General features: G+C 43.9%; 1 protein-coding gene across 3 annotated transcripts in view; it reads left to right on the top strand.

Moving 5' to 3' along the window:
- The first annotated feature begins 474 nt into the window (after positions 1–474).
- Positions 475–13,142, top strand: part of LOC137384001 (serine/threonine-protein kinase TBK1-like) — a 75,751-nt gene continuing 63,083 nt past the window's right edge. Inside the window, exons 1-4 of one of the 3 annotated variants that reach the window (XM_068057532.1) lie at positions 475–671; positions 2,651–2,770; positions 10,626–10,766; positions 11,884–12,013. In XM_068057532.1, coding sequence (XP_067913633.1) covers positions 2,684–2,770; positions 10,626–10,766; positions 11,884–12,013 — 358 coding nt within the window. In that variant the 5' untranslated portion in view covers positions 475–671; positions 2,651–2,683. The remainder of the gene's footprint in view (positions 672–2,650; positions 2,771–10,625; positions 10,767–11,883; positions 12,014–13,142) is intronic. The other 2 variants (XM_068057531.1, XM_068057530.1) reach the window with 2 other exon arrangements.

Here is a 13,142-nt window from a genome sequence, read left to right as displayed (position 1 = left end):
CAAAAGAGAGAAGCACGGCAGCCAATTTGCACACAGCAAGCTCCCACTAACAGCAATGAGATAAATGAGCAGATCATCTGTTTTAGTGATGTTGGAGATGAGGGATGGGCAGATTGAAGGCGAGTTCGCCAACGCTGATTGGTGAAACCGCCCACAAGATACAACTAATAACCCCCTGCCATTGGTCACTGGCTTGTCCAACCTCACGAACCGCCTTCCCACAGCCAATTGGAGAGTCTTCATTGGAGTGTGGTTTGGATGGCAATGAAACTCCACCTCCTTCCCCTCCCCAACACCTTCCCCTACCCCCTTCTCCCCCACCACCCTCTCCTCTGCCCCACCACCCTCTCCTCTACCCCACAACCCCCTCCCTACCCCACCCGCTTTCTGGCCGATTAACTCTGGAATTCCTGGGGCAGCAGATGAATGAATCTCCGGAAACTGGCGGTGCTGGTGCTGGTCCTGGTCCTGTGAGGATGGAGGCGGCTCTCTGCACTGCTTTTGCGCCGATTCTGCGCTGCAGTTCCCGAGAGACACACACGGAGGAGTCGGAGATGCGGAAGGACGAGGAAGCGAAAGTGACTCGAGGTTAGTTTCAGTTTTTGTTCAGTCCGGATTGTGAGCAGGAAAATCCCGACATCCGGAGCTTTGTTGAGCGTCAGGATTTGCAGGTGAGTTGGATTTAAATACCTGGAGAACTGGGAACCACTTTCCCGTGTATCTGGAAAACTTGTCACTTCAGACTTTTAACTCAATGGCTGCTGGCAAAACCGATTCCAATTCAGTTTCAGTTTGAAAGCTTTCTCTGCAGATATTAATCCCTAATGATTTGTTGAGGGGACAGTGGAAATCTCCACTGGAAGTGAATTGGGTTTGGTCCAGAGGTTTCCCTGTTTAATGCTACAAGGCTGACCAGGAGTCACATAGATTCTGTTAAAGGGACAGTCTGGTGTCTCGAGAACAGGTAGTTGAAGGGAAAAGCAGTGATACTGTCACATTGCGGCTTAAAACTGATACTAAAGGGAAAAAAAATTATTTATGTAGCATCTGTCAAGACCTCAGGATATCTCAAAACGCTTTACAGCCAGTGGTGTACTTTGAAATCACCATTGCTGCGGCCAACTTTCGCACAGCAAGCTCCCACTGACATCTGTGATAATGACCAGATAATCTGTTTTATTGTGATGTTTGTAGGATGAGGAATAAATATCGACCAGAACACCAGGAAGAATTCCCCAGTTCTTCTTCAAATAAAGCTATGGGATCTTTTACATCCACCTGTAGTCGCAGACAGAGCCTTGTTTTAATATCTCGCCAAAAAAACAGCACCTCTGACAGTGCAGCACTCCCTCAGTGTCCACCTTTTTTGCGCTCAAGTCTCTCGAGTGTGGCTGAAACCCACAACCTCAGAGGCGACAGTTACCTATTCAACCATGATGATGTATTTCAGTAACAAAAATATCAGCAGTAATGATAACTGTGAATGGAGGTCAGTTTGGTGCCGTGGGGAATGGTTAAAAGGACATTAAAGGCAACCCCTTTGGTTGATTAGGTTATGAAAAAAGCAAATGGAATTCTTAAGGATATAAAAGCCGAGAGTTAATGAGGAGCTTTAGTGAGATTACCGTGTGTAATGTAGTGATTCTCAAACATTTTTGGTTGGATTAGTAATCCTGGACCTCCTGTCTAAATTATAATGCTCAGACTGCCTGGGCAAACATTGTAATTTGGCACCCTTTGAGTTTTAATATGTAGTCCTTAAATATTTATAAAACTCTCTCGACCATGGCTGAACTTACTTGGTGCACACCACCAATATTGGCAATTGTGGGTCTATCTGGCAACCTTTGTGCCACTCTCAGCATTCCTCCAGGTACATCCCCCTCCAGGGGTGAGACACTCAGCCCACTCTGCACTGTATGTGGTGCCCACACTCCACTCCCCCCTCGCAGTTTGCTCCAAGCCCACTTCCAGCCATTGCTCAACTATTTCAGGGACCCCCAGAAAGTCTCTGCAGACCCGAGTTTGAGAGACACTGTAGTTTTTGGGCTCCAAACGTTCAGGAAGGATATTGAGGTTTTAGAAGGATGTTGCCTGGGATGAGGGAACACAAATATGAAGAAAGGCTTGAAAAATTGGATTTTTTTCTTGTTAAAACAATGCAGATTACGAGGGATATAATAGAAATATTCAAAATGATAAAAGGATGAGACAGGATAGATAACAGACCATTTCAAGAAGTTGAGGGGCCAAGAACGAGAGGACATAGATAGAAGTTTCAATGAGGTTTAGAACAGAGGATAAGAGAAACCTTTTCACACAGAGTTTTTAAGGATGTGGAATTCAATTTGAAGGTAAATGATTGAGGCAGAAACTATGTCAACATTCCAGATTAAATCAAATGGGGAGGGGGGGGGGGAATGAAGAAAAAGGGGTTGAATGTATGTGGGAACAGGGTAGGTAAATGTGGTTGGCATGGAAGTTAAATGCAAACACAGACTGGATGGACTGAATGGCCTGTTTCGATGTTGTAACTTCTTTCTGTTTCTGTGTCAATACATCAAAAGACCCATGGTGGGAGATTTAGGAGAAAGTTGTCAGCCGTGGCTTTAGTCCTGTCATCTGATGTGTTTTCTTCTTGATTCCGCAGTCCGTCTAGGAAGACTTGTCTCTTAGACCAGGAATGCAGAGCACAGTTAATTACCTCTGGTTACTCAGTGATGTCCTTGGACAGGGAGCAACTGCAAGTGTGTATAAAGCACGTCACAAGGTAAAGTACATTCCATCTTGGGTGAAGGATTCAAACACAAGAGATAAAATTGCGAAGTGTTATGACCCAGTGAGAAAGAGGTCTAGGGTTCCCTTTCAGCCTTCACCTGATCTTACTGTAATAGGGTTTAATTTTAAACATACTGTTTTTAGCTCCCGCTTGGTGAAACCTTGTTCACCACTTTCCAATTATAAGGCAAAGAAACTAGCACAACCAGGTTTTCTTAGGTTTAAAGAAGAAAGGTTGAAATTTAATAAATTTAAACTCTAATTCGGTTAACGTCTACGGATACACGATGCACCCACGCGAGCATGCCTACATGATACGCACATGCAGATAGAGACAGAAAAGAGCAGAAGAAAAATAAAGTGGAAAGGTTTGAGGCAATCTCTGAAGAGGGTCCTTCAAGCTCACTGTAGAGTCCTTGATTGTAGGTACATCTTACTTTTCACTGGGGCCCAGTATTCTTCTTAAACCTTGTTCACTGTAGGAGACTTTTCTCTCTCGGGATTCATGTGTCTTCAGTGGATTTGGAGTTCCATGAGAAAGATATGGGAGCAGATAGGAGGAGAGGCTGTGGCAAGCCAGCTAGGAGAGGTCTTTTCAATCCAAGAGCAAACAGACACTTTGAGTTCAAACTGTTTGTACAATTCAGAAAAACCCAGGTTGTCAAGCAGGTTAGTCATGTGACTTGCCTTGGCTCTGTGGATTGTATCATCTTCGCAGGGCCTGGATGCGCCTCTTACACAAATACCTGGTGATCAAGGTCCATTGTGGGTTGAATGTGTCAGGGAATGGTCCTTTGTCCTTCCAGCACTGTCTGTTAATATGCAAATGTCTTTTCCAGCCATGGCTGATCTGTTTAACAAGTACTTTCTTCACTCCAGTAACAATTTAAAATCAATGTTCATGACAAAATTAATGTACCTCATTCTTGGCAGGTGGGGGCCTGGCATGACAGAAGTTAGGATGAAGATGTGAAATTGGGGGAACTTTTCATCCAGATGGTAATGGATAAGGAAAAGATATGGGAGTGGTTGTATAAATGGGGTTACGAAGCAATTGATATGTTTGATGAGAGAGAAGAGATTGAGTGATTATGATACATAGATGGGGTTGAGGGATATGGTGACAGGGTGGATATGGTGCACAGCAAGATGCCACAATCTGCAATGAGATGATAGAATCATAGAAGGTATAAGGTACATGAAAGAAGCCACTTGGCCCATCGTGTCTGTGCCAGCCGAGAAACGATTTACCTATTCTAATTCCACCTTCCAGCATTTGGTCCGTAGCCCTGCAGATTACAGCACTTGAGGTGCATATCCAGACTTCTTTAGAATAGGTTGAGGGTCTCTGCCTCAACTACCCTTTCAGGCAGTGAGTTCCAGACCCTCACCACCCTCTGGATGAAAAAGGTTTTCCTCATCTCCCCTCTAATTTTTCTACCAATCACTTTAAATCTATGCCCCCTAGTCACTGACCTCTCTGCTAAGGTGAATAGACACTTCACCTTCACTCTATCCAGGCCCCTCAAAATTTTATGCATTTCAATCAGATCTCCCCTCAGCCTTCTCTGTTCCAAGGAGAACAACCCCAGCCTATCCAATCTTTCCTCATAGCTGCACTTTTCCAGTCCTGGCAACATCCTCGTAAATCTCCTCTGTACCCTCTCTAGTGCAATTACATCCTTTCTGTAATGAGATGACCAGAACTGCACACAGTACTCAAGTTGTGGCCTAACCAATGAGTTATACAGTTCCAGCATAACCTCCCTGCTCTTATATTCTGTACCTTGGTTAATAAAGGAAAGGATTCCATATGCCTTCTTAACCACCTTATTGACCTGTTCTGCTACCTTCGAGGATCTGTGGACATTCACTCCAAGGTCCCTCACTTCCTCTACACTTTTCAGTATTTTCCCATTAATCATGTATTCCTTTGCCTTGTTTGACCTCCCCAAATGCATCACCTCACACTTCTTCAGCCTGAATTCCATTTGCCACTTTTCTGCCCATCTGACCAGACCATCAATATCTTCCTGCAGCCTACAGCTATCCTCCTCACTATCTACCACCAGGCCAATCTTGCTGTCGTCCGAAAACCTCTTGATCATTCCCCCTACATTTACGTTCAAATTGTTAATATACACCACAAAAAGCAGGGGACCCAGTACTGAGCCCTGCAGAACGCCACTGGAAACAGCCCTCCAGTCGCTAAAACAGCTGTCAACAATTACCCTTTCTTTCCTGCCACTGAGCCAATTTTGTATCCACCTTGCTGCATTTCCCTGGATCCCATGGGATTTTATTTTTTAACCAGTCAGCCATGTGGGACCTTGTCAAAAGCCTTGCTAAAATCTATGTAGACCACATCAACTGCACTACCCTCATCTAACTTCTTTGTTACTTCAAAAAGTTCGATCAAGTTGATTAAACAAGATCCTCCCTTAACAAATCCATGCTGACTATCCTTGATTAACCTGTGCCTTTCTAAGTGACAGTTTATCCTGTCTCTCAGAATAGATTCCAATAATTTGCCCACTACTGAGGTTAGACTGACTGGCCTGTAATTATTCGGTCTATCCTTCGGTCCCTTTTTGAACAGAGGTACAATGTTAGCAATTCTCCAATCCTCCGGCATCACACCTGTATCCAGTGAGGACTGGAAAATGATGGTCAGACCCTCTGCTATTTCCTCTCTCGCTTCTTTTAATAGCCTACGACACATTTCATCTGGCCCTGGTGATTTATCTACTTTCAAGATGCTAATTCCATTAATACTTCCTCTCTCCCTATGTTTATCACATCCAATACTTCACAGTCTAGCTCCTTAACTGCAATATTTGCATCGTCCCCCTCTTTTGTGAAGACAGACGCAAAGTATTCATTAAGAACCATACCGATATCTTCAACAAAAAGTTCACCTTTTTGATCTTTTATGGGCCCTATTCTCTCCTTAGTTATCCTCTTACTCTTAATGTATTGATAAAACATCTTTGTGTTCACCTTGATTTTACTTGCCAATATTCTTTCAAGCCCTCTCTTTGCTTTCTTAATTTCCTTTGTGATTTCACCCCTCCACTTTCTATACTCTCGGCTTTCTGTAGTATTGAGTTCTTCGTATAAGACATAAGCTTTCTTTTTCTGCCTTATCTTACCCTGTAAACTCCTTGACATCCATGGGGTTCTAGATTTGGCTGTCTCACCCTTTATCTTTGTGGGAACCTATTTACTCTGAACCCCTTGAATCTCCCCTTTGAATGCCTCCCACTGTTCTGACACTGATTTACCTTCAAGTAGCTGTTTCCAGTCCACTTTCACGAAATCACTCCTCAGTTTAGTAAAAATGGCCTTGCCCCAATTGAAAACTCTAACTCCTGTTCTATCTCTGTCCTTTTCTATAATTATGTTAAAACTGACTGAATTATGATCACTGTCACCAAAATGCTCTCCCACTGCCACTCCTTCCACCTGCCCATCTTCATTTCCGAAAACTAAGTGTAAAACTGCACCCTCTCTTGTTGGACTTGCTACATACTGGGCAAAAAAGTTCTCCTGAATGCACCTCAAGAATTCTGCTCCCTCAATTTTTTTCACACTAAAACTATCCCAGTTAATATTGGGGTAATTAAAATCCCCGACTATTACTGCCCTGTTGTTTTTACACTTCTCAGAGATTTGCATACGTATCTGCTCTTCTATCTTTCTCTGACTGTTTGGGGGTCTATAATACACTCCCAGCAGTGTGATTTCCCCTTTTTTGTTCCTGAGCTCAATCCATATGGCCTCATTTGATGAACCTTCCAACATATCATCCCTCCTCACAGCTGTAATAGTTTCCTTGACCAAAATTGCCACTCCCCCTCCTTTCTTATCCCCCTCCCTATTGCGTCTGAAAACCCTGTAACCAGGAACGTTGAGCTGCTATTCCTGTCCCTCCTTCAGCCATGTTTCTATAATAGCTATGATATCATACTGCCACATGTCTATCTGTGCCCTCAGCTCATCTGCTTTATTTGCTCTACTCCTTGCATTGAAATAGATTCCCTTGTGCACTGCCAAACTCTTTCTGCAATGAGATGATGACTGGATGTTGTTGTTGTTTTCGGATAAATATTGGCCAGGATGCCACAGAGAACTCCCCTGCTTTTCCTCAAATCAGACCATAGGATCTTTTACAACCACCAGAGAGGGCAGACAGAGAGAAAGGGAAAAAACTCACTGCCTCTCAGACTGGATCATTCCCAACCGGACCAGTTTGGAAAGAGCTTCCCTGACTATGCCTTAGACTGTCCAATCGCCTGTGACGAGTGTCTAATCTGTCTCTCTGTGGAACTGTACTCTCAGCACCTTGCAGAAAAGAGAAAAAAAAATTCTTTAAAAATATAAATGCAAGGCAAACTAAATAACAAGAGAGCAGAGGTGCAGGGTAGTGAAGGGGCGTACGTCAATCAGGGTGTGATAGGAAGGGACAGAGAATACAAGCATAAGAGTACAGCAGAAATTAGAACCAGAGTAGGTAAAAAAGGTAAAAAGTCAAAGCTTAAGGCTGTTTATCTGAATGCATGTAGCATTTGTAACAAGATAGATGAGCTGACGTCACAGATAGAAATAAATGAATATGATTAGATAGCTATCACAGAGACGTGGTTGCAGGATGACCAGGAGTGGAAACTCAATGCTCAAGGATATTCAACGTTCCGGAATAATAGGCAGAAAGGAAAAGGAGGTGGGGTAGCTTTGTTATTAAAGGAAGGGATCAGTGCAGTTGTGAGTAATGATACAGGAGTAATAGATCATGATGTAGAATCAGTTTGGGTGGAAATAAGTAATAGCAAGGGAAAGAAATCATGGGTGGGAGCGATCTATAGGCCCCCGAGAAGTTGCCTCTCCATAGGGCTAAGTGTTAACCAGGAAATAATGGAGGCGTGTAAGAAGGGCACTGCAATCATCATGGGTGATTTTAATCAGCATATAGACTGGACAAATCAAATTGGCAAGGGTAGCATGGAAGACAAATTTGTCGAGTGCATCAGGGATTGTTTCTTAGAACAATACATTGCAGAACCTACCTGGGAACAGGCTATTTTAGATTTGGTAATGTGTAATGAGGTAGGATTAATAAGAGATCTCGTAGATAAGGATTCTCTAGGGGGAAGCGATTATAACATGGTAGGATTTCAAATTCAGTTTGGGGGAGAGCAACTCGGGTCTTAAACCAGTGTCTTCAACTTAAACACGGGCAATTACAGAGGTATGAAAAAAGAGTTGTCTAAAGCGGGCTGAGATAGGGGAAGTCAGTCGAAGAGCGGTGGCAGACATTTAAGCAGATATTTCATAACACTCAGCAAACATTATTCCGCTCAGAAGGAAGGACTCAAAGAGAACGATGAACCACCCGTGGATAACAAAAGAAGTTAAGGAAAGTATCAAATCAAAAACAAAGGCGTACAATGTGTCGAAAACGAGTGGTAGGCCAGAGGATTGGGAATTTTTTAGAAACCAGCAGCGGATGACTAAAAAACTAATAAAGAGAGAGAAAATTGATTCTGAGGGTAAATTGGCAAGAAATATAAAAACAAACAGTAAGAGCTTCTACGGGTATATAAAAAGGAAGAGAGTAGCTAAAGTAAGTGTGGGGCCCTTAGAGGATGAAACTGTGGAATTAATAACAGGGAACAGGGAAATGGCAGATAATTGAAACCAATATTTTGCATCAGTCTTCACGGTGGAGGACACTATAAACATCCCGACAATAATAGATGAGCAAGGTGTAAATGGGAGGGAGGAACTTGTAACAATCACTATCACAAGGGAAAAGGTGCTGGACAAACTGATGGGACTAAATTCAAGAAAGGAGGGAGACAGAAAACAGGAAACTATAGACCAGTTCGCTTAACATCAGTCATTGGGAAAATGCTAGAGTCCATTATTAAAGAAGAAATAGCAGGACATTTAGAAAAACATAATGCAATCAAACAGAGTCATCATGGTTTTATGAAAGGGAAATCATGTTTTACAAATTTGTTAGAGTTCTTTGAGGACATAACAAGCAGGGTGGATAAAGGGGAACCCGGTAGATGTAGTGTATTTGGATTTTCAGAAGGTATTTGATAAGGTGCCACATAAAAGATTATTGCACAAAGTAAGAGCTCAGGGTATTGGGGGTAATGTGTTGCCATGGATTGAGGATTGGCTAACACACAAAAGGCAGAGAGTGGAGATCAATGGGTCTTTTTCAGGTTGGAAGGACGTAACTAGTGGGGTGCCACAAGGATCGGTCCTAGGGCCTCAACTATTTACTATCTATATTAATGACTTGGAGGAAGGGACAGAGTGTAGAGTATCCATATTTGCTGATGATACAAAAATAGGTGGGAAGGCATGTTGTGATAAGGACACAAAGAATCTGCAAAGGGATATAGATAGGTTAAGTGAGTGGGAAAAAACTTGGCAGATGGTGTTCAATGTGGGAAAGTGTGAGGTCATCCACTTTGGTAGGAAGAATAAAAAGGCAGATTATTATTTAGATGGAGAAAGACTACAAAATACTGCAGTGCAGAGGGATCTGGGTGTTCTTGTGCAAGAAACACAAAAAGTTGGAAAGCAGGTGCAGCAAGTAATTAGGAAGGCAAATGGAATTTTGGCCTTTATTGCTAGGGGGTTAGAGTTTAAAAATAGGGAAGTCTTGTTACAACTGTACAGGGTGTTGGTGATGCCACACCTGCAGTACTGCGTACAGTTTTGGTCCCCGTATTTAAGGAAGGATATACTAGCATTGGAGGCAGTTCAGAAAAGGTTCACTCGGCTGATTCCTGGGATGAAGGGATTGTCTTATCAAGAACTGCTAAACAGGTTAGGCCTTTATTCATTGGAGTTTAGAAGAATGAGAGGTGATCTTATAGAAACATGTAAGATTTTAAGGAGGCTTTACAGGGTAGATGTTGAGACAATATTTCCATTGGCGGGGGAATCTCGAACTAGGGGATATAGTTACAGAATAAGGGGTCACACATTTAAAACTGAGATGCGAAGGAGTTTCTTCTCTCAGAGGGTGGTGAATCTCTGGAATTCTCTGCCTCAGAGAGTTGTGGCGACTAGGTCACTAAATGTATTTCAGGAGGTAGATAGATTTTTGAAATCTCGGGGAGTCGAGGGTTAGGCGGAGCAGGCCCGAAAGAGGAGTTGAGGCCTGGGACAGATCAGCCATGATCTTATTGAATGGCAGTGCAGGCTTGAGGGGCAGAATGGCCTACTCCTACTCCTATTTCTTATGATCTTACATTAATAATTCAATGTGCCCTGCTACCCGACTGGCCAACTTTATCTTGATGAAAGATAATTGATCTGAAATGTTAACTCTTTCTCCACAGATACTGCCAGACCTGCCCAGTACTTATTGCATTTACTGTTTTTAAATTTATCTTGCTCTAGCACGTACACTCTAAATAAATCTTAATTCTGTAGCTTTGAAGTGGTTTGATTCTGGGGCAAATAAAGCTAGTTGCAGTTTCAAAATTGTTGGGGCTGAATGGCCTACTCCTGCTCCTATTTCTTCTGTTCCCTGCAGTTGGAGTTCAAATCCCAGGAAATGGTTAAAATGGGGATGTTAGGAATAAGATGGGAGGTTGGGGAACGAATTTTACCCAAAGAGTAATAGACTGGAGGAATAAGTTATCAGGGAGGATGTTGGAGTGGACATTATGAATTGTGGTCATTGATTAGATGTGTTTCTGAAGAGAGAGAAGGATGCTGAAGAAGGTGGGGACAATTGAATAAAACAAGATTTATTGAGCCGACTGCCTTTTCCTGTTCTTGCATAATTTGTAACAGTTTCAAAATCTACTTTACAGAAAACTGGAGATCAGTATGCTGTCAAAGTGTTTAATCATGTCAGTTATCTGCGGCCTTATGAAGTGCAGATGAGGGAGTTTGAAATGTTACGTAAATTAAACCACAAGAATATTGTGAAGCTGTTTGCAGTGGAGGAAGTGGTGAGTATCTGATCCTAACTCTCTCTATCAACTCACTGCAATTCCAACCCTCAACAGAGACCCCCCACACAACTCGGGGCAGGGGGACCCTTCCCCACCAGCGCTCCCCCCTTTCCGCCCCCCCCCCCAGAACAAGGCAGTGACCCTCCCCAGAAAGATGGACTTTCATAGAGAGCACATTAGGAAGGCAAATGGCGTGTTGGCCTTCATCGCAAAAGGGAACTGGAGTACAAGAATAAGGAAATCTTACTACAATTGTACAGGGCTTCAGTGAGACCATACCTGGAGTAATTGAGCACAGTTTTGGTCTCCATATCTAAGGAAGGATATACTAACATTGGCGACAGTACGGTGAAGGTTCACTCGATTGGTTCCTGGAATGAGAGACTGAGTAAACTGTATTCACTGGAATTTAGAAGAATGAGATGATTTCATTGAAACATACACAATTCTGAAGGGACTTGACAGGGCAGAGTATATTTAAAGCTGAAATAGACAGATTTTTGGTCTCTCAGGGAATCGAGGAATATGGGGAGAGGAGGTAGAAGATCAGCCATGATCCTATTGAATGGCAGAGCAAGTTTGAGGGGCTGAATGGTCGGCTCCTGCTCCTATTCCTTATGTTCTTAACAGGAGAATTACCCCAGAACCAATACACACCTGAGAAACCCACCTGCTAGAGATCTGGCCCCCAACCCCCACCCCAAAACAACTAGTGACTCCTAGAACCGTCAGACATAAGAGGCACCTCAGAGCAACACCAGAGACACCTCAAGAATTACCTTACAAAAGAGACTCCCCTCAGGTAGATGGAGTTAAGATACAGATCGGCCATGACGTTATTGAATGATGTACGAGCTTGAGAGGCTAAATGTGCTCCTTCTATTTCTAAAATCACAGATTGACCCTGAGAACCACTTAACGACCACAAACGAGTTGGACTTGATTCTGTGATTTCCCAGCCTGCCAACCTCACTGTTGCTGATGGTCAGACCCCTTGGTGCGTGTATGCAGTTGCCAGATGTGATGCATATTCCGGCCCACTGCTGTCCTGTGTGCCGTTCCCCCAGCCATGTATTGTGGGATTATAATGTTTCTCAGTGTGCCTGTCCTCTAGGGAATCACCAAACAGAAGGTCCTGGTGATGGAATACTGTGCTGGTGGGAGTCTGCTCAATGTTCTGGAAGAATCGGAAAATGCATTTGGACTGTCGGAAGCCGAGTTTCTAATTGTGTTGGAAAGTGTTGGTGAGTTTCACACTGTCTCAACGTTCTGCCTGATTACACTGATGGAGCTCATTTTATGGATCTGTGCTACCAGAGGGGAATTTGACAAATGTGGGGTGGGGGTCGAGGTGGGGTGAAATATTTACAGCCCCAGCACTATGCTCCAACCCCAACACCCGATCAGTGACCCCTTGGCTCCACCAGTGTAACGTTCCCGTTACCTTTCAAAGTGTCCAAAGAGAGTGAATGGCAGCCATTTCAGGCCAGAGTTACTGAAAGGTCATTAGCTGTGGCTGAGTCTGGAGCTGCCATTTATAAGCGCCGGGCAAAGAAGAAACTTGTATTTCTGTAACGCCTTTCACATCCTCAGGATGTCCCAAAGTGTTTCACAGCCAATGAAATACTTTTGAAGTGTGATTATGTGAGAGCAGGATTGCACAGCCAGATAAATGGTGGTCTCAATTTCTCTGCCCCCCTCACTCACTCTAACCTGTCCCCCTCTGAACTTGAGGCACTCCGTTCTCTCAGGTCTAACCCCGACATGGTCATCAAACCTGCAGACAAGGGTGGTGCTGTTGTTGTATGGCGTACCGACCTCTACCTTGCAGAAGCTCAACGCCAACTCACAGACACCTCTTCCTACCTCCCTCTGGACCATGACCCCCACCGAACATCAAGCCACCGTCCAAAGGACTGTCACTGACCTCATCTCCTCTGGAGATCTTCCCTCTACAGCTTCCAACCTCATAGTCCCGCAACCCCGGACAGCCCGCTTCTACCTCCTTCCCAAAATCCACAAACGGGACTGTCCCGGCAGACCCATTGTGTCAGCCTGCTCCTGCCCAACTGAACTTATTTCTTCCTATCTAGACTCTATCTTTTCTCCGCTGGTCCAGTCTCTTCCCACCTACATCCGTGACTCTTCTGACGCCCTACGTCATTTTGACAATTTCCAGTTTCCTGGTCCCAACCGCCTCCTCTTCACTATGGACGTCCAATCGCTCTACACCTCCATCCCCCACCAGGATGGTTTGAGGGCTCTCCGCTTCTTCCTGGAACAGAGGCCCAACCAGTCCCCATCCACCAACACCCTCCTCCGCCTGGCTGAACTTGTTCTCACATTGAACAACTTCTCCTTCAACTCCATGCA

Source organism: Heterodontus francisci, chromosome 25 (assembly GCF_036365525.1).
Source record: "Heterodontus francisci isolate sHetFra1 chromosome 25, sHetFra1.hap1, whole genome shotgun sequence".
Classification (NCBI taxonomy): Eukaryota; Metazoa; Chordata; class Chondrichthyes; order Heterodontiformes; family Heterodontidae; genus Heterodontus; species Heterodontus francisci.
This window is presented reverse-complemented; position numbering and strand designations above follow the sequence as displayed.